Below are 20,742 nucleotides of genomic sequence, written 5' to 3'. Positions count from 1 at the left end.
CTTTTCTTAAAACCGTTATATAAACACATGTTAAAGCGTTTTTGCTCTAATTTGTATTATAGCCACTAATTCGCATTAATATCACGTTTAAACTCAGTAATTTTCTAGACGTACTAACAAAGCAACTGAGGAAATTTCTACGTTATATGTTATGTCACGAAAAAAAAATTACAATACTAAGAATTAAAAATGATGTGTACTTAATAGGTATATTGTGACGTTTAGCGTTTTATGCATTTTAAATTCAAATTTTACTTATGAATTATTTAAAGCAATAAAAATGAAAGGATCAAGCTTGATGCATAAATATAATAGAAAAAACGAGTTTTTTACCTTGTTGCGCTTTTCATAACTGGGCCATATGGACCATTTGCGTATCTATATAATATAAGGACATATTTTACTAAAACGGATTTATGCCTACAAGTAGATATTGTCGCCCATATATTAAAACCTGAAAAATGCTATATTTTATTCAAAAACTTGATATAATTCAACTTCACTTCTGGTGTTACTCAATTTTTTTTTCTTAAAGAAACTTCTTTCTAAGAGAAAAACCTACAAGTTTTTGTAACAATATATAAGTTAAGAATAGTTTACACGTATTTCATCCCTAAACGCATCATGTATTTCGGGACGCATCCTAGCAGACCTAAATAAAAAATAATAAAATACGACAACCTATTTTAAACACCGTTAGTTTTTGAACCCCCGGTAGTGTGTAACCGGTTACTCACTAAAACCTTCTCGCTGGGTGGTTCCATGCATAGTACCAGTACCAGTTGCTTGCTACCCCCTGCACTGCGGTCTGCTCTGCTGCATGTTGAATGTTGAATGCTTCGCAGAAGTATCTACTTGCCCGAGTCTCTGTAGGTATTTTCTGCAGGATGCATGGTCTGTAATCAGCCCCTGCTATCTTTCCAGGTTGTTGCCTGGAGTGGCCTAGTATGTTCTCCCCCTTCTTGAAGGGTGGGCTGCACAAAAGTTGCTTGCAAAGTTCCAGCTTGGCAGTTGTTTCCAGTAGTTTTTATGATCTAGTTCCAACCAGGTTCGGATATTCTTTTTCCAGGTCTAAATTCTAATACAGCATGTTAGTTCTGGGCCTGTAAGTCTCAAACTGTGCTAAAGCGTTTATTGCTGCCTGGTCTCCTGTAATGACTGTGAAGGTACTCATTACACCATTCTCTTATCAGTTGGATACAGGTTTGTATTCATATTATATTTGCCTTTATGTCTGTTGCTTCCAGGCTCAGGTTAAGCGTGAGTTGCGTGATTACACGATCTTTGATCATGTAGCCGCAATATACTAGAGTAGTTGCCTTGCCTAAGCCGAATGACTGCCGCTCCCAGTAGTCTATTTCTTTTTTTTTTAAATTACAAAGGGTCTAGCTGTGTGAACTTAGATTTGTCCGTTCTTAGTACCATAAGCCGAATGTGCCTGTATCTTGTCGAATAGGATATTGTGCCCAACTTTCGTTAAGATCGTTTCGCCAATCGCCACTAGCCTTTTTGCCCCTGATATTGCTTCAGCTCGTTAACCGTGACAGGATATCTAGGGCAGCAGTCGGTGTTATTGGCATCGCTAGTCCCTATGATCTGCTCAACATTCTCTTATAGTACATAAGAAATTTCATGGCATTATTTGTGTTGTTTACTACATACTTCTATGCCATGTTTAAACTACAAATTCTCATTGCGATTTTCAGACAATGTAAATATTTATAGCCTCGAAATTATTGCTTTTCATCATGCTGTAAAACCGCAATCAATTAATGCATCAAGAGAGCGATAATATTTGCAGGTTCAAGAGGCACAATTACAAAGCTCAGTGGTTTTTTTCTTACAGCAAATTCAGAATATTGGGTTCTTAAAATTAAAAGATTAATTGCCATGACTAATAATAAGATTTATTTATTTAAATACCTTGAATATATCAAATAACCTTGATTGCCCTATAATCCTGGCTTAGTTCCCTGTTTTCGTGCATTGGTTTGATCATGTATTTCTTTTGTTATGTCACTAATGTATTGCAGCCATTGATAGAATACAGAGTAGCTCCGATCATAAGTTGTACTAGTATTCAAAAAAATGACAGTGTAGCAAAGCGTTCTAAGGCTCTTACATGGTCTAGAATCGGATAAAAAAGAATCTCACACAAATCGAGCTAGTAATTGCGTTACAGCACAAACAAAAACCATTCCACCATACTATCTACTCATTACGCAATATTACTTAAGAAACAAAGTTACGGAAATTCAAATAACTAAATACTTAGTTGATAATAAACACACAAAAATGGTATTGTCATCAAAATTTTCACACAAAAATGTCAAAAATGTATTTAGAAAAACAGTTGAAATATTTTGCTTGGCAATAACAAATACTAATAAGACTATTTTGTTTAAAATGCAGATTTCTTGGTTCTTGAAACGCATTGAAATTCGTAAAATTTGAATTAAAAAGAAGAATACGAACACACCCTGTATATGACAGAAAGAAATCATTTAAATCAAAGTAATCCTCCATTCTTCTAGCATCCGCATTTAACATAATAATAATAATAATAATAATAATAATAATAATAATAATAATAATAATAATAATAATAATAATAATAATAATAATAATAATAATAATAATAATAATAATAATAATAATAATAATAATAATAATAATAATAATAATAATAATAATAATAATAATAATAATAATAATAATTTTGTCTAACAAATTCTGCTATTAGCATTTACCCCACTAAAGAAAACATCCAGGAGTTCTGGGGTATTCGATTAACAACACCTAGTGAATACAACCTCGACACTGAATGTCTGACTGAAGAACGAGCAAAGTATCAAACATTTAATCCAATGGCATTTTTAGCATTTTCAGTTGACGAAGTGACTGACGTCATAAAAAAGCTACATAACTGGAACATAACTGCCTTGCCATGAACCAAGTCAATTCAACTAGATACGGACTTGGAATGAAGCAGGCGCAAAGGATAGACCATATAACTATAAAGAATGATCTGACTACTAAGTTCACTAAAAGAATGCGACGACTCCTAAAACAAGTCTTAATAGCAGAAAGTTATTTAAAGCTATTAATATATAGGGAGCCAGTTCATTAACTTACTCTTTTGGTATTATAGGATGGACTAAAACGGACATCGAAAATTTGTAAATAAAGGCTTAAACACTCCTAACGAAAGCCAATAAGCATCATCCGCGTAGTGCCGTAGAACGAACTACGCTACCTCGACATATGGGAGGAAAAAGAATAGCCGACATAGAGAAATAGCTGACTGATTATAGCGTTCCTTTCCTTTTCCTTAAAAAAAGCTGAAACATCACACATTGAAGCTTGCTGCAATACTGGCTGCCCATACACCATAGCACCGAGCAAGAAAAAATGCATGCTTGGATCATAAAACCACTAAATGGAAGGCATGTTCACGAGGTTCAACAAGAGTATGTCGATATACCGGCGTCGAACTACCGATTGACTTCGGGACAGCTTTTCCCCGAAACTGAAGGGTTTCTTGTGGCTATCCAAGTAATACCAACAAGAAATTATTTAACGTTTTCATCAATCAATGTTTTAATCATTTAAGTTTGTCGTAGATGACCCGAGAGTACAAAGTGACAGATAACTGTTGCACCAGCGAAATATAAAGAACGGCATGACTTAATTGCAAAGATACTGCATCAAGAGCTCGCAAAAAAACTATACCTCTCTAAATCAGCAGTCAAGGCACCATATTATAACTATATGGTACCCGGGATACCGATTGGGACCAGTTCTTTAAAACGAGCAATACGAATGGGATCGTACTGTAATTACAAACCAACGATCAAGAAACAATAGGCCTGACCTAATACTATTCCTAATAATAACAACCTAAGAGCGAAATATAATGAAAAGATTATTAAGTACAGGGACCTAGAACAGCAGATGAATGGGAAATGAATATGAAGACAATGGGAAATGAGAGAAGTGCGGACAGTTCCAATTATTATGTCAACAACATGAGTAAAGAGCCATGATCGTAAACATAAAAAAGCGCCTGATCGTAAACATAGAGAAAGAGCCTGATCGTAAACATAAAACTCCTCAACCTTAAGGAAAGCATCTATAAGCTAATGCAGAAGTCAACGCTATTATCCACATCTCGAATCATCAGAAAGTTTGTTGGAAATGCAGATAACGTCAATTAGTTTAAGGACCGTATTTAATTTTAGTTTCAATATATTATGTGTAAATAAGGATATATAGGATAAGCGAATGTTTCCACTCCCCAGGGGGAAGTGCAATTGCCGCTTGGCATGAAATCTTCATAATAATAATAAGTCTTTATTTCAAAAAACAATATTAATCATACAATATTACTTAATTAATCATATAATAATACTACATTGCTTAAGAAGGCTTAAAGCTTAAAGCTATTTCGTAACTCTTTATCTTCTTAACAATCACACTTTAAATGGAGAAAACAAAAAAAGTAGCAAGTATATATAAAATATATATTTTTTAGAAAACTAGATTATACTTTGGATTAATTAAAACCCAAAAGTCTATAATATTTCCTAAATACATTTAACGAAATATTTCTACAATTTTTTTTCGTACTTTTAAAATTTAAAATGTGTTTTATGGCATAAAGCATACGTATGAATTGTGGATGTTTAGTCTCAGACCCTTCACAGTATCAGAGAACAAAATAGTTTCGTTATCCAATTGAATGTGAATAGTTTCTCTTATATTTCTTACATTTTTATTTAATCCTCGATTTGAAAACAAAACCATTTTTGTTTTATTAGGAGTAATGACAGGGTGCTCTTTTGAAAATTGACTTATTATTCAAATCAGCGTTAATAGTATCAGGCACATTTGTCTCAAGCACATTATCAAAAGTACCAGAGGTAAAATTCTGTATCTATTGAGTGTAACCAGCATACTGATATATTTCAGAATCTTAAACAATATCATGTAACTCTGAAGTATATAGAAGGAATAATAATGGGCCTAGAATTGACCCTTGTGGGACACCAAGAATAATATTTTTCGATGCAGAAAATTCATCATTTACTCTCACCCTTTAGGTTCTACGCCACAAGTAAGTTTTAAAAAGGGAGAAAACGACATCACTACAGCCACAATATTTCAGTTTTGCATCAAGCAAGTTACGATCGATGACATCAAATGCTTTCGAGAAATCAAGAGCTTTCATAATGGCTGAAATCTTTTTGTGAAGCGCTCGCATTATATTATTGGTGACGTTTAGAAGTGAATTAGCTGTAGTATGATGTTTCTAAAGCCAGACTGATGGGAAAGGACGATATTATTTGATGAAGACAACTGCATATAGACGATTCTTTCGAGAATCTTGGAAATTACGGGAAGCAAACTTATCGGACAAATGTTGCAAATACTTTCAGGATTTGTGTTCAGGACTGGAGGCTTTGAAAATCGGACATACTACTGACTATATTTAAAGTTTCTAGACCTTTCCAAAAACTGTTTTACCATTTTTGTCACTTACTCGTCGTTTCTCCTCTTATTGATGTCAACGCAAAATTCCGACATTCTGCGTAATGTCTCCAATTTTCTAAACACTTGTGATTTTTATATTTAGTCAAAGCCTTATCACGTTCCTTTAAAATAAGTTTTAAGGTGTCTGTCAACCAGGGAGGTGGCTTTTTACTGACTCTATAGTTCTGTAGGGCTCATGAATATTAAATAAACAATTGATATTTTGTTTAAAATATTGAACTTTTTTATGTATATCCACAAGATAATGAATATTATCTCAGTAAATATATAATAAATAAAAGTAATATATAATAATTTTGTCTTTTAACGGCTATTTTAAAGTGTAAACCCGAAACAAGGGTGCCACTTTTATAACAAATATCTTTAGTATTCATCAAAATGGGATATAAGCATGTTGCAGTAGTATTTGTTATACGGGTTGGTTCATTTATTAGCTATACGTACCCAAAAGAGTTAATCATAGAATATAATGAATTATGTTTTAACATATCTATATTCAGATTTTCGAGAATTACCCATAGAATCAATAGGTCACTAAAAGATGTAGAACAACTTCTAGAAAATTGCCGACAGGTGATTCACCAATAATTTTCAGGAGCCGTTAAATTATGCCCTGCCGTCAGAAGCAGACTTGCTTTTTGTAGATGTTGTGTCTTCGAATTTCTTAACAAGGCGTTCTTGAGGGGTGTGAAGGTGTAAAACAGAGACTCTTCATCCTGACTGTCATAGTTAAACAATCTGCACCTTAGGTAATAAACATCAAACTTAGAAAGAAGATGTTGTTGATCTAAGGTCTTCGGTTCTTCTTTAGTTCATTATCTGTATTAAAAGCTATCATAAAAAATTTGCTAGTTGTTAAGAAATGTCACCAAAGTAGCTTAAGCATCTCAAATTTTATACGGTGTTTCTCTTTGGAGGATAAATAACATGATATGGGAGTCTGTAGCGGTTATAAAATTTAAAGTTTATAAAAATCACCTAAAAGAAAACTATTATTTAATGCTATGGTTTTAATTATATTATACTCTCTTTAAAAAGCAGATTTCGATAAAGGTAGTTTAAAAAGCGCTAGATTAGAGAATTAGAAGCAGCAAATTTGTGTTAATAGGGAGAATTTCAGTTAAATTAAATGGTGGATGACGATTTTCTGTAAACTTCGAAAGAGATATTGTTGAGGTTTTTTCTGAAGAAGTAAATCTAAGAAGGTAGTTTCCCACCTGATTCGTTTTCTAAAGTAAATATTATATTATGACAGATAGAGTTTGAAAAAGTTAAGAAATCGGCAAGGATGTCATCTCTGCCCACCCACAAATTGATCATCATCGTTTATATACCTTTTGTAATCCCTTAAATTTTGTAACTTGGAAAGTTTTGTGGAGTTTTTCAATAATAGCAATACATTCATGTGATGGTATACTGGCGAAAATATTCTTAACGTTCAAGACAAGTAAAATGGCGTCCTCTTTCAAAATTTTTTAGTTAACCTGCAAATTCTATTCTTAATTCAAAAACCAGCAGTCCTCCTTAAAAAATTGTAAAGCTACGAATGAGTAACCATTCGATTACGTATCTTGGGCAAACCATACAAAAGTGATGTTCTAGGGTTCATGGAGGCTAAGCTAGACTTGGAAGTTTCAAAATATTCCAAAGTTAAAAGACAGTGGTCCAAACTACTTTTCTTCCAAACATAAGACTAAACTACTTATGTTTGGAAGCAAATCATGGAATAGGTCCTTATGTACCAAAATAGGTTACAAATTGCCAAATATCCCTAAAGAATTACAAATTATCGACGCGCAAATAAATTAATTAGCTCGAGGAAGTTAAACTATCCAAGTAAACAATATTTGGGTGTTTTAGAAAGTGGAATGTGTTAGGAATACAACCAGATAATATTACAAATATTTAAACAAAATATAATTTTTCAAATAGTCTGCAACAATATCGTCCCATTTTTAAGTTTCTATCGCTTATTCAAAGGGAATGATGAAATAATAAAAATTTGGACGTAAAATTACACCTTTGACTTGACGGCAGTTAAAATGGTGGATGGGCGCCATCTAACAAACAAATGAAACAAACTACGCCAAAAAATAATTTTATTTGTTATTTTTTTAAATTCGGTCTTGCCAGTCTTCTGCCTAAAATCAATAAAATAACCAATAAATTTTACAAAAGCAGGGTTTCTTCATTGGATATAATGGTCGTTTATTTGTTTGAAGAGTCCAGCTGATTAAAGATTGGTTTGGAGCTATTAACCTCTACTTGTTGGCAGTTACTGTGATTTTTATTTTCTAGTAGTTGACGGCACAGCAGCTATCTGACGTCATTTCTTGCAGGTGCATTTTATCGCAGAAGAACATCTTTCCATAAAGCCCTTGGCACTTATTTTCTTGTTAAAAAAAGTGCAACTCATTTGACATAAAAAATTGATTTTGGACTTGCACTGTTTCTGTATAGGATTGATTAAAGGTAGAAAAAGTTAAATTATTTTTGATGTTATTGGTATACTCAATAAGAATTTCATTTACTTATTTATTACAAACGTTTAGAATTTAATTATTTATTGCTCATACAGCAGTGTGTTCTCTAAAGTTACTGTTAAAGGCATGTGCTTTGCACCTCAAATTTTTGAAATTGTTCTTAGTTGGGTTCATAATTATCATCATAATCGTCACATTCAATTGATTTTGGGTTTCGAAGTACTACTCGTATAAGTCATTTGTCACCTGTGGGATCAAGTTGAATATTCAATATATATATTCGATAATAGATTTGGATCTTGATGGTTGATTTAAAGTAGCGTTTTAAAAATGATTTTAATTAATGTCGAGGGGCTATTTATACAAATTGACATAGGAGTAGGTTTGGCAACTGCTTATTGCTTACATACATTCTGCAGTTTTCTACAATTTTCAAAATTTGTTCTCAGAGAGGGTGGTTTGCAATTGGAGTTAGGAATTATATCTATTGGGCCAGTTAAAAAGGATCTATTTTTATTGTATTGGCAAATTAGTTTTGAGGGCGATTTTTACCTTCTGGATTATTATTATTATTAATATTATTATTATTATTATTCCTAATATAATTACTAGAACTAATATAAACATTATTATTTTGGACATTTTTAGTATCATTTTCGTGTCAAACAAAATGAGTAGCTTCTGCCAGATCTACAACTCGCATACAACGAATTTTAGTGCTTAAAAGTTCCTTAAGATTTGATATAAATGTTGTTGTTAATACTAATTTTTGATACATTCCTCTCTTCACAGGGGTGGTTTCGTGGTACTTCGTGAACAACAATGTAACTACAAAGCAGATTCAAAATTTCAAGAACTATATGGTAGACACATTGGGGCAATTTATTGCCCTACGTTCAATGCGCGATAACATATTTATTTAAACAAGTTTCGTCGTGTCTATTCGCAAAATTGCTATAACGAATATTTTTTGTTCACCCAAATTCAGATATTCTGTACCTACTAGTTACATACCTACTAAATTACCTGCTAATCGACCATTTCCATTAAGTTCACCAGTAAGTGAATTAAGAATGTAAATATTCTGAAAATTATCTAGATTGGCTGCATCATGAAAATTATCATTTATTGATTTACAAATTGTAACATTCTATTTTACTTTGACAAACTTTCATCCAATTGCGACACAGTTTATGAATTTAACATTTCCAACTTTTGAGGAGCGCAACCAAAGCAAATTGAACGTTTAATTAATAAATTGCTTAATGAAGCTCTCAATTTTTCAACATCTGAAATTAATAAAACAATGGTTGCATTTACCTACACGAGGATTCTAGATGCCATTGTATAAGAAAGAAAGACTTTTGTCCAATTTCAAGGTCCAAATCCTCGCGAAACGACAATGTAGTACCAATTTCTAGGGTTTGCAATACTATCCAGTTAAATTCACGATGCATATAACTGAATTGCTCTCTTAACTTGGGGTCTTTGCGAGTAATTTAATATTCACTCGAATTATCCTCTACCCGCCACCGATTGTTTGATTCGCAATAAATCGTAAAAACAAAAGAATGGATATCAGATATATTGATCTTTGACAATCCTACCAACAACTGCGCTAATTAAAAATTGATGACACTAAAATTCCTTTTTGAAAGCCTAACTTATTTATTAAAATATAAAATTCGTAAGATACATATAAACTTAAACTGATCTAAAGCTAACAGCGTCATGACTTTACTGTGACTAACTAAGGCACAATGAAAACAGTGAAAAGTAAAATGATATGAAAACTAAGCTGAAAATGAAAGTGCCACGTATATATATATATATATATATATATATATATATATATATATATATATATATATATATATATTTCATATATATATTTATTTGAATTAATATCTTTTTCATTAAAAGATGTATTAATTAAGCACATAATTTAATTTAGATTTATTCCTGTGCTTCGCGCGGCATTTATTCGTATCAGGAATTATTAAGCGCTTCATTAAATACTCCAACTATTGTATCAAATTTACTAGGATGGAAGCTTAATTATTAAAATAGAGCTGTATTCATTCAAGATATTCTAATTATAGATTTTTTCAGGGATATGATGAACTCCAAGAATGGCACCCCCTCCCGTGATGACGTCAGACAATTTGTTGGAAACAATTTTGTTCGAGAAAATGAAACGGTAAATATTTTACGACTAAAAGATTGCAACATATCAAAAGTGGGGTTTGTAGGTTAGTTGGACTCCAACGGATTTCACTGATAGCCCTTTGATATTAAACTTCATCACAGATGAACAAATTCGAACTTTTGCCAAAGATCTCATAAATATCTGGCCCATTTTAGGGCGAAAAACTAGCGAGGAGGTTATTAATAACCCTGACCAGCACTCACTGCTAGAGGTACCAAATGGATTTATAGTACCTGGAGGGAGATTTAGGTAAGTTTAGTTACCCTCAACCATCATGAATTATCTTTGGCCTAAGAGACTCAGTCCGGACACTTCACAGTTTTTTTATGCTGTATAGCAAAACATGGGTTGGGTTGGGTTGGGTTGGGTTAAACGGTTTATTTTTCCTTTGGCAAAATATGACTTTTTTCAGTCCAATTGTAAAAATCCTTACCGAACTAATATTCAGACCTTCGAATTTAATTTGTGTACCGGTCCAGGTTTATTCTTTGCTCTGGTTTTTAAAAATGGTATTTTATATTTAGTTTTTATTTTATACTAACATTAAACTTTATGCAGGGAACTTTACTACTGGGACTCCTTCTGGATAATGAAAGGACTTTTACTAAGCGATATGTACTTAACAGTGAAAGGTATGCTAGGCAACATATGCCACCTAATTAACAAATACGGATTTATGCCCAATGGAGGTCGAGTGTACTACCTCAACCGTTCTCAACCACCACTATTCACCCTGATGATTCAGCAATACCTGAAATATACCGAAGACTACGACTGGATTAAGGATAATATTCAATGTGTCCAGAAGGAAATGGACTTCTGGTTAAAGAATCGGACTATAAATGTAGTCAAGGATGGGACTACGTATCAGTTAGCGCATTATGGGCCTGAAAGTAACACTCCTAGGCCAGAGTCTTATGAAAAGGACTTAAAGACTTGTAGTTTCTATGGGCAGGATGAACAAAAAGTATGATTTTGATTTATAAGCGGTGCAACCAAAGGTTTTTTAATAAAAAAGGCGCAATATTTTACCAATAGTTTCAAATAAAACGTTTCTTGTATCTCAATAAGAACTTTCTGAGTTATAGATATATCAGTAAAGGCTCAAGACCCACTAAATTTAAAACGCATATCTCAAAACCAAGATTTTGGTCGATTAGCGTATATTTTTGGAAGTAGCCTAATGGATTTGGGATAATGTCTTAACCTAATTCATATAACCCTATGAATCTATGTTAAGACATGTGTCTGAGAATAAAAACAGATTATTCATATTAAGTTTCTTAGGGTTTCTATTCAAGAAAAAATCTAATCTACATATAAATCATGTATATTGCTACTAAATAAATTATAATTTCTCATATTATTGCTTACGAGTTTTACACCTTATATATTGTCCGTTATTTATAGAAACTATGTTATAAATCACTAAAATCTGGAGCTGAAACTGGATGGGACTTTTCTAGTCGATGGTTTTTTGACCAAACTGAAGGAAATAACGCCAACCTATCATACATAAGGGCGCAGAGAGTCGTCCCTGTTGATCTAAATTCCTTCTTATGCACGGCTTTTGGTGACTTGGCGGAGTTTTATGGCATTTTAGGGGACATCGTTAACCAGAAAACTTGGCAAGAACGAAGCGATGTTTGGAAACATGCCATAGAAATGGTCAGTTTATTTGATATTAGAATTTTAGAATAAATTCAACCTTTTCTTTTAGGTGTTTTACGATAGTGAGGAGGGTATTTGGTTCGATTGGGATTCAGAACTACACGTTGCACGACGGTTTTTCTTCCCAAGTAACTTTGCTCCTCTATGGGCGAAGGCGTATGATGAAAACAAAAAAGACGATTATGGTCTGAAAGCTGCTGATTATTTCTTGCGAAAGGGCATTGACCAATTTTTGGGGGGAATCCCCACGTCCCTGGAACAAACTGGGGAACAGTGGGACTTTAGGAACGCGTGGCCCCCCTTACAAGAGTTTGTAGTGCTGGGACTTTTGCAAACCGGAAATAGTAATGCGACAGATGTTGCCATTACTTTTGGAAAACGGCAAGTATTTAGCAACTGTGACGTTAGAATTTTAAAAATTTTCGAGCTTTTCTACAGGTGGGTATTGGCAAATATGAAAGGATACGACGAGAACAAAATTATGTTTGAGAAGTATGATGCTCTGGACCCCGGCAAGTTTGGAGGAGGTGGCGAATATGTGGTGCAATCTGGCTTTGGCTGGACAAACGGAGTAGCTTTATCATTTATAGACTTATTTTACACTAATAAATAACTTATTTTATGTACTTTTATTTTATTTAAATGTTTTGGCCTTCAAATGGCAACTTAAAGGGCATTTTTGCACTATAAAGAAAATCAGCATTTTTTAGAATCACGTTCTGTCGTTGATTGAATATATTTGACTCCAACTACCTATAATGACCTAATAAAATACATCAAAAATCTTAAAAACAAAAGTTCTCCAGGTTTTGATAGAATATCGGCTAATCTGATTAAACAGACACATGCGGATATCCTAAATCCACTTCTTCACATAATAAATCAAATTTATAAAACTGGACATATACCTCATAGCTTTAAATTAACAGTTAAACCCCATATTATAATTAGTTATTACCTATTAGTACCTACTTCAAATGCCTTACACAAACTTACTTCAGAGATTACAAATCATCTTAATTACAGCAGAAAGTGCCTTGGTGTTTTCATAAATCTTGCTAAGGCATTTGACACAGTCGCACTTCATAAACTTTTTAGAACATTATGCAGTTGTTAAACTAAATAATATTTCAAGCAAGGAAAAAGAAATACAAATAGGAGTTCCACAGGGCACAGTACTGGGCTTATTTTAATTTATTAAAATTAAGAGTTGACATAAATTTATAATTTATTTAAACTCTACTTAAACCAAAAATAAATAATAGGGTCACTATTTCCTATGCAGATGACACAGTATTACTATTTAATAGCACAGACTGGGCCCAAATCAAACAATATGCCTTAGAGGGTTTTAATTAAGTAAAAAATTGGCTAGAAATATTTAAATTGAGCCTAAATGTTACAAAAACGAACTAGATTGCGTTTTTACTAACCACAGCAAATATACCCAACTTTTCACAATTTCTTATGGATCAATATCATCAGATCAAAGAAATAGAACATACAAAGTATCTGAGAATATAAGTGGACCAAAATCTGGAAATTAGACTAAAAAAAAATTTTATATAGTGAGAACTTTCCTAAATTTAAAAGAACCTATCTATAAATTATTAACTGAGTCAATCCTAAGATACGGTATTTTAATATAGGGGGGACTGTATAATAATGCTTTACACAAACTAAATATTGAACACAAATGGATCTTAAAGACAATTTATAACAGAGAGACTAATAAGACTTTTCCCAACAGATGAACTATTTACAGAGCAAACAACGAATTTAAGGACAACAATCTGTTCACATAAATCATATCCATAATACAAGATCAAGATCCAGAGATGACTTAAGCATTCCTAATAGTTTAAGATATATAAATTTAAAATGTTTTATACAATAAGCACCAAAAAATTATAATTTTCCTTCTGCCTTTTACAGTAAAGGAAATAAAGAATAAATCGAAATTTAGCAAAGTATATTTAGGTATATTATTATTAAGTATGTTCACAATCATTACCAACATTCTGCCATAATTTTCTGATATAACATACTTGTATCTTGTATGTAGATACATATAAAAACAAATGTTTAACAACTATTTAAGGACAAATTTTTGTTTGTTTTTTTTTTCTTTTTTTAGTGTTGTGCAGTCTGGGTCTTTAACACGGTGACAAGAACATAATTAGAATCAAGGGTAGTATTTATCACAATAGTTTAAGGTTACTTAGGTAGGTTTATTAAAAACAGAGACAAAATAGAAACAACTTTTCTCTGACATATTAACGCAAACAAGGTCTTTTATGTACTTCTAGGCATTAGGTTAAAACAAATAAATGTAATAAAATTTTTGTCTTTTCATTAAAAATACATTCTGTTAATTTCTGATTTTAATATAAGTGGTAGGGAGTGGTGTAGTAGGGGTGTACTGATCGCTCCAAGGAATATAAGTATTTTATTGTGATGGTTTCCCTAAATGACAGCATGTCCGAGATCTGAAGGGCAATGTTGCACTGAACACACAAGAAAATCAGCATTTTTTAAAAATCAAGCTGAATGACATTATAATGACAATACGATATGTCAATGTCAAACTTAACTGTCACTGTCAACGTTTGTTGAACTTTTGTTGATTTTTGATGACTTGCCGTTTATCTCGTACATCTTAATATTTCTGTTCAAAACCAAAAGTTATAACTTTTCTTGGTAAGCCCATCTCCCTTACTGATATCCCTTACATTTTATTATTTACAATTATAAAAAAACAATTTTAGTTCTCAAATACCTCTTTATAGGTTAAGTTGTTTAACAAAGTCCTTATTTCTAGCTAAAATGGAATCAATAGCCACAGATTCCGGTAAAATCGTCAAAATGGAAGTGGATTACAGTTCCACTTGCGACGAAAAAATCCCGGAATGTCAAAAACTCGCCAAGTCTGGTAAAATCCATGATGCACTTGAGCAGTTGCTTACTTTGGAAAAACAGACCAGAACTGGGGCTGATATGATCTCAACCGGAAGGGTTTTGGGTATAAACCTGAACATTTAATATTTCAAAGTATATAAATTTCAAATTTTTAGTGGCAATTTGCCAGATATGTAAGGAAGCAAAAAATTGGGCACTACTTAATGAAAACATAATTATGCTAACAAAAAGAAGGTCTCAGTTAAAACAAGCTGTTACGAAGATGGTACAAGAGTGCTGTACTTATGTGGATGAAACTCCTGATAAGGAAACTAAAATTAAACTTATAGATACCCTTAGGTAAGTGCTAAATTAGTAAAACCTAGTGTGTGAAGCCAGTGTCTTACTTATATCCAGCAACCAATTGAGAATGCACCATATGTTGAGTGCCAGCAACTTAATTATAATCCATACTCTCTGTTGTTTAATTTTTTAATTAAAGGGATTTTAATATTTTTTTGTCCAGATACCTATTAACAATGAATACCTAAATTGAATTATAGTGGACCCAAATATCTACAAATTAAATTCTCTTTTTGAAACTTAATTAAAAGCTCAACTGCTAAAAAAAAATAAAAAGGGTCTAAAGCTAAAACTTTTTTCTATAATGGATCATAAATATCTAAACTGATTTTAGATAGTTGTAAACCTCTATAAGGAAAATTATTGAATTGTTAAATGCAAAAAAAAATTAATTGTTATAACTCTCAAATGACTTGGATAAAACTTTTTTCTGTAATAAATAATAAATATCTAAACCGATTTCAATAATTATTTTTATATGTTAAACATTAAATTGAATTGAGGCTTCCAACCTCTACAAATTTTTTTGGTATATTGTCTCTTCTTGGATTGCTCAGAAAACTTCTATTTGGTTTTGTTTAATTAATATTGTTTAGAAAATTTTCAAAAATAATCATTTCAGATTCTGAACTACCAAAAGAATTTAAAAAATAAATCATAATTTTTTTAACATTTAGGAAAACTAACCACCAATAGTAGTTATTTTTGGATTATGCACATAAATATGAGTTGGAGGAAGACAAATTTAAATCTGGTATGCTACTTTTATTAAATAAGTTGCAAGCTTCAAAAGAATAATTAAAAGTTAAAGATAGATAGATAACATACTTTATTGTTCAAGAACTACAACATATATAATTCTTATTAACAAAGCCTAAAAGACACAGCTACAATATTAAGTTCTATAAGATATACAATAAAACAATAAAATTTTATAGAACTCAAAAGGATAGCAACATTTAAAAAAAAATCGCCATAGAACAAATGTTATTAGTGTCCTTTATGAGCACATAACAAGATCTCCTCTCTAACAACAATGACAGAAATATTTTACTAATACAATTCAGTGCAGGCTCTTCCTAAGGAACCAAGGAGCCATGGCACTCGAGTTAAATATATTACTCATCATATTTTAAAATTCCTATATTTATATATTTTTACAATTTGTTTTACATCACTTGAATTTGTGTACAAATGTAAATGATGTGTCATGTAGAGTACTCTCATCTGGTATTTCTGACCATGAAGTCATTCTCACTAGGATTCCATGCAACACTGTATTTCCTTCATCTCATTATATAGGAAGAATTTTCAGCAGAGCAAATTTTAATGCTTTTTCTTCTACTACAGCTTTGGTTAATTGGAATGCAGTTGAAATCCCTCCTGACCCGTTTACTTTGTTATTTCATGTGCTATGTGACAAGATCAATCAGTGTTTTCCTAAAAAGAGGCTTAAAATGAAAAATAGAAAATCATGGGTCACAGCAAGCCTCAGAACTTCAGCTAAAAATCTCCGTTTTTTGGCTAAGTTGTGCAAGTTTACAACTAATGCAAACATTATTCTTTATCATCAGAAATATCGTAGTCTATACAGAAAGACGATAAAAGCAGCAAAGGTTAAATATTATAGTGACCTCTTGAATATGTCCTCAAATAGGCAGAGAGAATGTTGGTCAATTATAAATGACTTCAGGCATTCTCACAAGAAAGTTTCAGAACCAGAAGTAAGACCAAATAGTTTAAATGATTATTACTGTAATATTCCTCATTTATTGCTCAAGGATGTGAATACTAATATAGATCCTTTGGATTATATTCAACAAGTGTCAGTTCAAAATTCTTTTTTCTTTTATCCTGTTAGCCTTACGGACATTAGAGATGCAATTAAAAGCTTAAAAAACCATAAATCAGCTGGAGCTGATGGGATATCATCAAAATTACTACTCCTTTTGCCTGACTCAGCAAATGAATTCCTTAGCTTCTGCCATAAACAATTCCTTTCATAATGGCATCTTTCCAGCATGTTTGAAGGAGGCAGTGGTTATCCCTCTTTATAAGGGTGGAGATTTGAGTGAGCCTTGTAATTTCCGTCCAATTTCTATATTACCTACCCTCTCCAAGATAGTTGAAAAACTTGCAAAAATCAGAATTTTATCTTTTTTGCAACATAATTGCATTTTATCTGCAAATCAGTTTTGATTTCAAACAGGAAAAGGGACTCATGACGCTGTTTTCGGCTTTTTGGAGAGTGTCTATGTGTCCTTAAATTCTGGAGAGTCCGCGGCGGCAGTGTTTTGCGATTTATCCAACGCATTTGATTGTGTAGATCATGGAATACTGCTGTCTAAGCTCAATAATTATGGCTTTAGAGGTGAGACATTGCAATGGCTGGAATCCTATCTGTCTTATCGTACCCAAAGAGTTGCAGTATCTGGATGTTTATCCGATTCCAGATCCCTTAAAACTGGAGTACCTCAGGGTTCAGTGTTAGGACCACTATTATTTTTGCTCTATGTAAATGATTTGGGTTCATTAAAACTGCAGGGCAAAGGGTTCAAGGTTCAGTTTGCTGATGATACCACCATTTTATGGAATCATAGAGATTCTGATAATGTTAGAGCCCAGGTTTTTAAGGATCTTAAGATTTTATCGGAGTGGTGTGCTGCAAACAGGCTTGTATTTAATGTGGGCAAAACCTTAATTATGGGATTTAAGTGTGTCGTTCAGGGCCTTATGTTTAGTGAAAACTCCCCCTTGCAAAAAAAAGAAAGCTGTAAGTTCCTTGGTATTACCATTGATACCCATCTTCGTTATGGCTTGCCTTTTTAGGGTTTAAGCAACAAGGGATTATTAAACATAATTTTTGTGATTCAAAAAAAGGCAGTGCGATACCTATGTTCCGCTGGGTTAAGAGATTCTTGTAAACCTCTCTTTATATCTCAAAAAATCATAACTCTTTTTTCTCTTTTTATCTTTGAAACAGCTACTCTTATTCATAGATGTCCTAAACCTCCCTCTAACACTGGTCATATGACTCGCCAGGTTAACGATTTTCCCTTACCAATCACTACATCCTCCCTTACCAAGAACTCACTTGTATACCCTAGCAAAAAATTTACAACCATGTTCCTCTATGTATCAGACAAATTTTAGAAGTTAAGAGATTCAAAAAGGAATGAAAATCACTTTTATTATCCAGGGCATATTATAGCCTTGACGATTTTTTTAATGATACCTTTTAACCTGTGCTCTGACATCATTTTAGTGTTTTAGTTTTGTTTCCTGTTAAATAATTTAATTTACTTCTTCTAAATTCTGTTTTATTGACAGCTTTACCTATTTTTTAATGAAATTTATCAAAAAGATGCTTTTTTTTTTCTCAATCATTACACACATTTTTAAAATGTGTGTAAATTTTATGGTAAAGTGTTTTAGATGTTATGTTTGTTTGAAATTTGAAATTTAAAGTGAATTTGGAATTTTGTAGTTTTTAGGATGCTTGTACACAAGATTTTGTTGTCTTACGTAATATAGCACATTTTCTTTCTTTCTTTCTTTCTTTCTTTCATCATATTTTAAAATTCTTATAATTTTTACAATTTTTTTTACTTTCATTAATATCTACAATGCTCTACCAAACAAAAAATGAATTATCGGTACATATAATTATATAATTTTAATCGTAGCGAAAAAAGAATTAATTCAAGCCGGCCGAGCACATTGCGAAACGGCTCCGCTGCATTGAAAAGGGTCACTCGAGGTCACGCCGCCGATGCGTTTTTGATATGATTAAATACTTTGCAACCCTGGCTCTTCTTTCGAGAAATCTGTTGAGCAATTATTTAACGTTTTAGTTGCATTTTAGGACATTTTATATAATATAGCTTGGCTTGTCAGAAATAGAACATCGCGCTTGCCCTTCCATTTTCCAACTACAACTTTCGTGTTGCTTTTTTTCATCTTCATTTGGCCCTTTTCCAATTTAGCTCTTAAAACTGCCTTCGGATTAAGTTTTCGGTTTTTACGTAAGGTGCCAACTAACTGTGTCTGGTTTTGATTTAGCTCTTATGCTAGACCACACTTGTATAAAAGTTATCGGTAAATAGGGTTCTACCCGTATTGAAAAGAGGTTCCATTAGTTCCCTGACAACTCTTGTGGCTAATGGTTTATTAGAAATTTGCCCCCCATCAGCACCACCATAAATTTTAATCGCCAAAGTATAGCCTCCTTCAACAAAGTTTGAATAGTTTGACCACCATTTGTGGCTCTTCCTTTATAATAATAATTCCTTTAATTTATCACATACAGAAACATAACTCTATACAATATTACTATTTCTTTGTCGGGTTCGTCGTCATTCGAATCTTGGGCAGCTAAAGCCGGTCTAGCACTAGGCCCAGGTGTAGGTTCCACTTTTCTTTTTTTACCAAAATAATACCTTCATCTACTTCAAATAAGGGATCCGCATCTCGATCGTCGAAGGTGCTTCCGATCTCACTACACTCAAAATCACTATCTTTTAAGATTTGTCGAAGTTGTTCATCATTTAGATATTTACGACGCATATTGTAACGAAATTCAGGAACACACTTTTATTGGAAACGTCAAAACTCTAACCTAACTCGCCTTAACTGTAGTTTAATTGTTTCTACGGCTGACTAAACAATTAAAACTGAATAAAATGTCACGAAGCGCGTCCTTTTTAAAGACCGATGGAACAGTTAATAAACCCTACATACCTAACCCTAATATTTTTTATATATATAACCAAATAAATTATTATATCTAACCACTAATTCACACAAACTGAGACAGTATAAAGAACAATATGTATCAGAGAGAAATTAAAAAGTATAATAATTTCTCTATGGCTATGTTTACAACGCGTGTACCAAAAATGTAATACTTGGATCTAATGACGTCATAAGAACTATTTTTTCAGTTTAAACGACAGCGCACTAAAATTTGGTACCTAAATTTGATGCTTCCCAAACAGATGGTAGATTAATTTTATTATTTTTCGGTGGTGTAAACACCTAGGACCTATTTTGAAGTACCAAAATGGCAAGTTTGACATTTTATTGCAAGTTAGCTTAGGAGGTTTTTTTTTTATAAAAGGTAAAAACACAAAATCATAGGTTACATACAAAAACACATAATCATAAGTGTTCACTAATCCAATGAGATTAGGTGTAAAGAGTGCCCTGCAGTGTACGTCGGCCAGTCTGGTAGGAAGATTTCTACTAGGATTAGTGAACACAAGGCACAATATAATAAATTTAAAGATACCGATATCACAGTCACCAGATCGGCTTTTGCTAATCACCTCCTCTACTCCAAACATAATTTTTCTGACAGCCAAAAGATAAAAATACTTCATCAGTGCAATAAAAGTAAAAAACTAGACTTGTTGGAGACAATAGAAATTAGTAAAGCTTTTAAAAGCCCAGATCTGTTCTGTGTTAAAATAGTTCCTTAAATAGTTCTAGACTCAAATGATGGTTAGATTTCTGAAATGTATAAGGTGATTTGGTTGTTTAGTTGAGTTCTTTGTACATAGATAG

General features: G+C 32.5%; 2 protein-coding genes and 1 long non-coding RNA gene across 9 annotated transcripts in view; 2 read left to right on the top strand and 1 right to left on the bottom strand.

Moving 5' to 3' along the window:
* The window catches only part of LOC126737351 (trehalase-like), a 45,659-nt gene extending 33,119 nt beyond the window's left edge, over positions 1–12,540 (top strand). For all 7 annotated transcript variants that reach the window (XM_050442214.1, XM_050442217.1, XM_050442216.1 and 4 more), the window contains exons 3-8: positions 10,149–10,236; positions 10,289–10,494; positions 10,804–11,212; positions 11,656–11,913; positions 11,966–12,297; positions 12,355–12,540. In XM_050442214.1, the coding sequence (XP_050298171.1) occupies positions 10,149–10,236; positions 10,289–10,494; positions 10,804–11,212; positions 11,656–11,913; positions 11,966–12,297; positions 12,355–12,529 (1,468 nt within the window). In that variant the 3' untranslated portion in view covers positions 12,530–12,540. The remainder of the gene's footprint in view (positions 1–10,148; positions 10,237–10,288; positions 10,495–10,803; positions 11,213–11,655; positions 11,914–11,965; positions 12,298–12,354) is intronic.
* The window catches only part of LOC126737360 (uncharacterized), a 22,051-nt gene continuing 2,581 nt past the window's right edge, over positions 1,273–20,742 (bottom strand). Inside the window, exons 2-3 of the long non-coding RNA XR_007661006.1 lie at positions 1,924–2,127; positions 1,273–1,866 (exon numbers count right to left, since the gene is read on the bottom strand). This is a non-coding gene — a long non-coding RNA (uncharacterized LOC126737360). The remainder of the gene's footprint in view (positions 1,867–1,923; positions 2,128–20,742) is intronic.
* The window catches only part of LOC126737352 (26S proteasome non-ATPase regulatory subunit 12), a 22,400-nt gene continuing 16,131 nt past the window's right edge, over positions 14,474–20,742 (top strand). The window contains exons 1-3 of the mRNA XM_050442221.1: positions 14,474–14,616; positions 14,738–14,938; positions 14,991–15,174. Coding sequence (XP_050298178.1) covers positions 14,743–14,938; positions 14,991–15,174 — 380 coding nt within the window. The 5' untranslated portion in view covers positions 14,474–14,616; positions 14,738–14,742. The remainder of the gene's footprint in view (positions 14,617–14,737; positions 14,939–14,990; positions 15,175–20,742) is intronic.

Source organism: Anthonomus grandis, chromosome 6, assembly GCF_022605725.1.
Source record: "Anthonomus grandis grandis chromosome 6, icAntGran1.3, whole genome shotgun sequence".
Classification (NCBI taxonomy): domain Eukaryota; kingdom Metazoa; phylum Arthropoda; class Insecta; order Coleoptera; family Curculionidae; genus Anthonomus; species Anthonomus grandis.
This window is presented reverse-complemented; position numbering and strand designations above follow the sequence as displayed.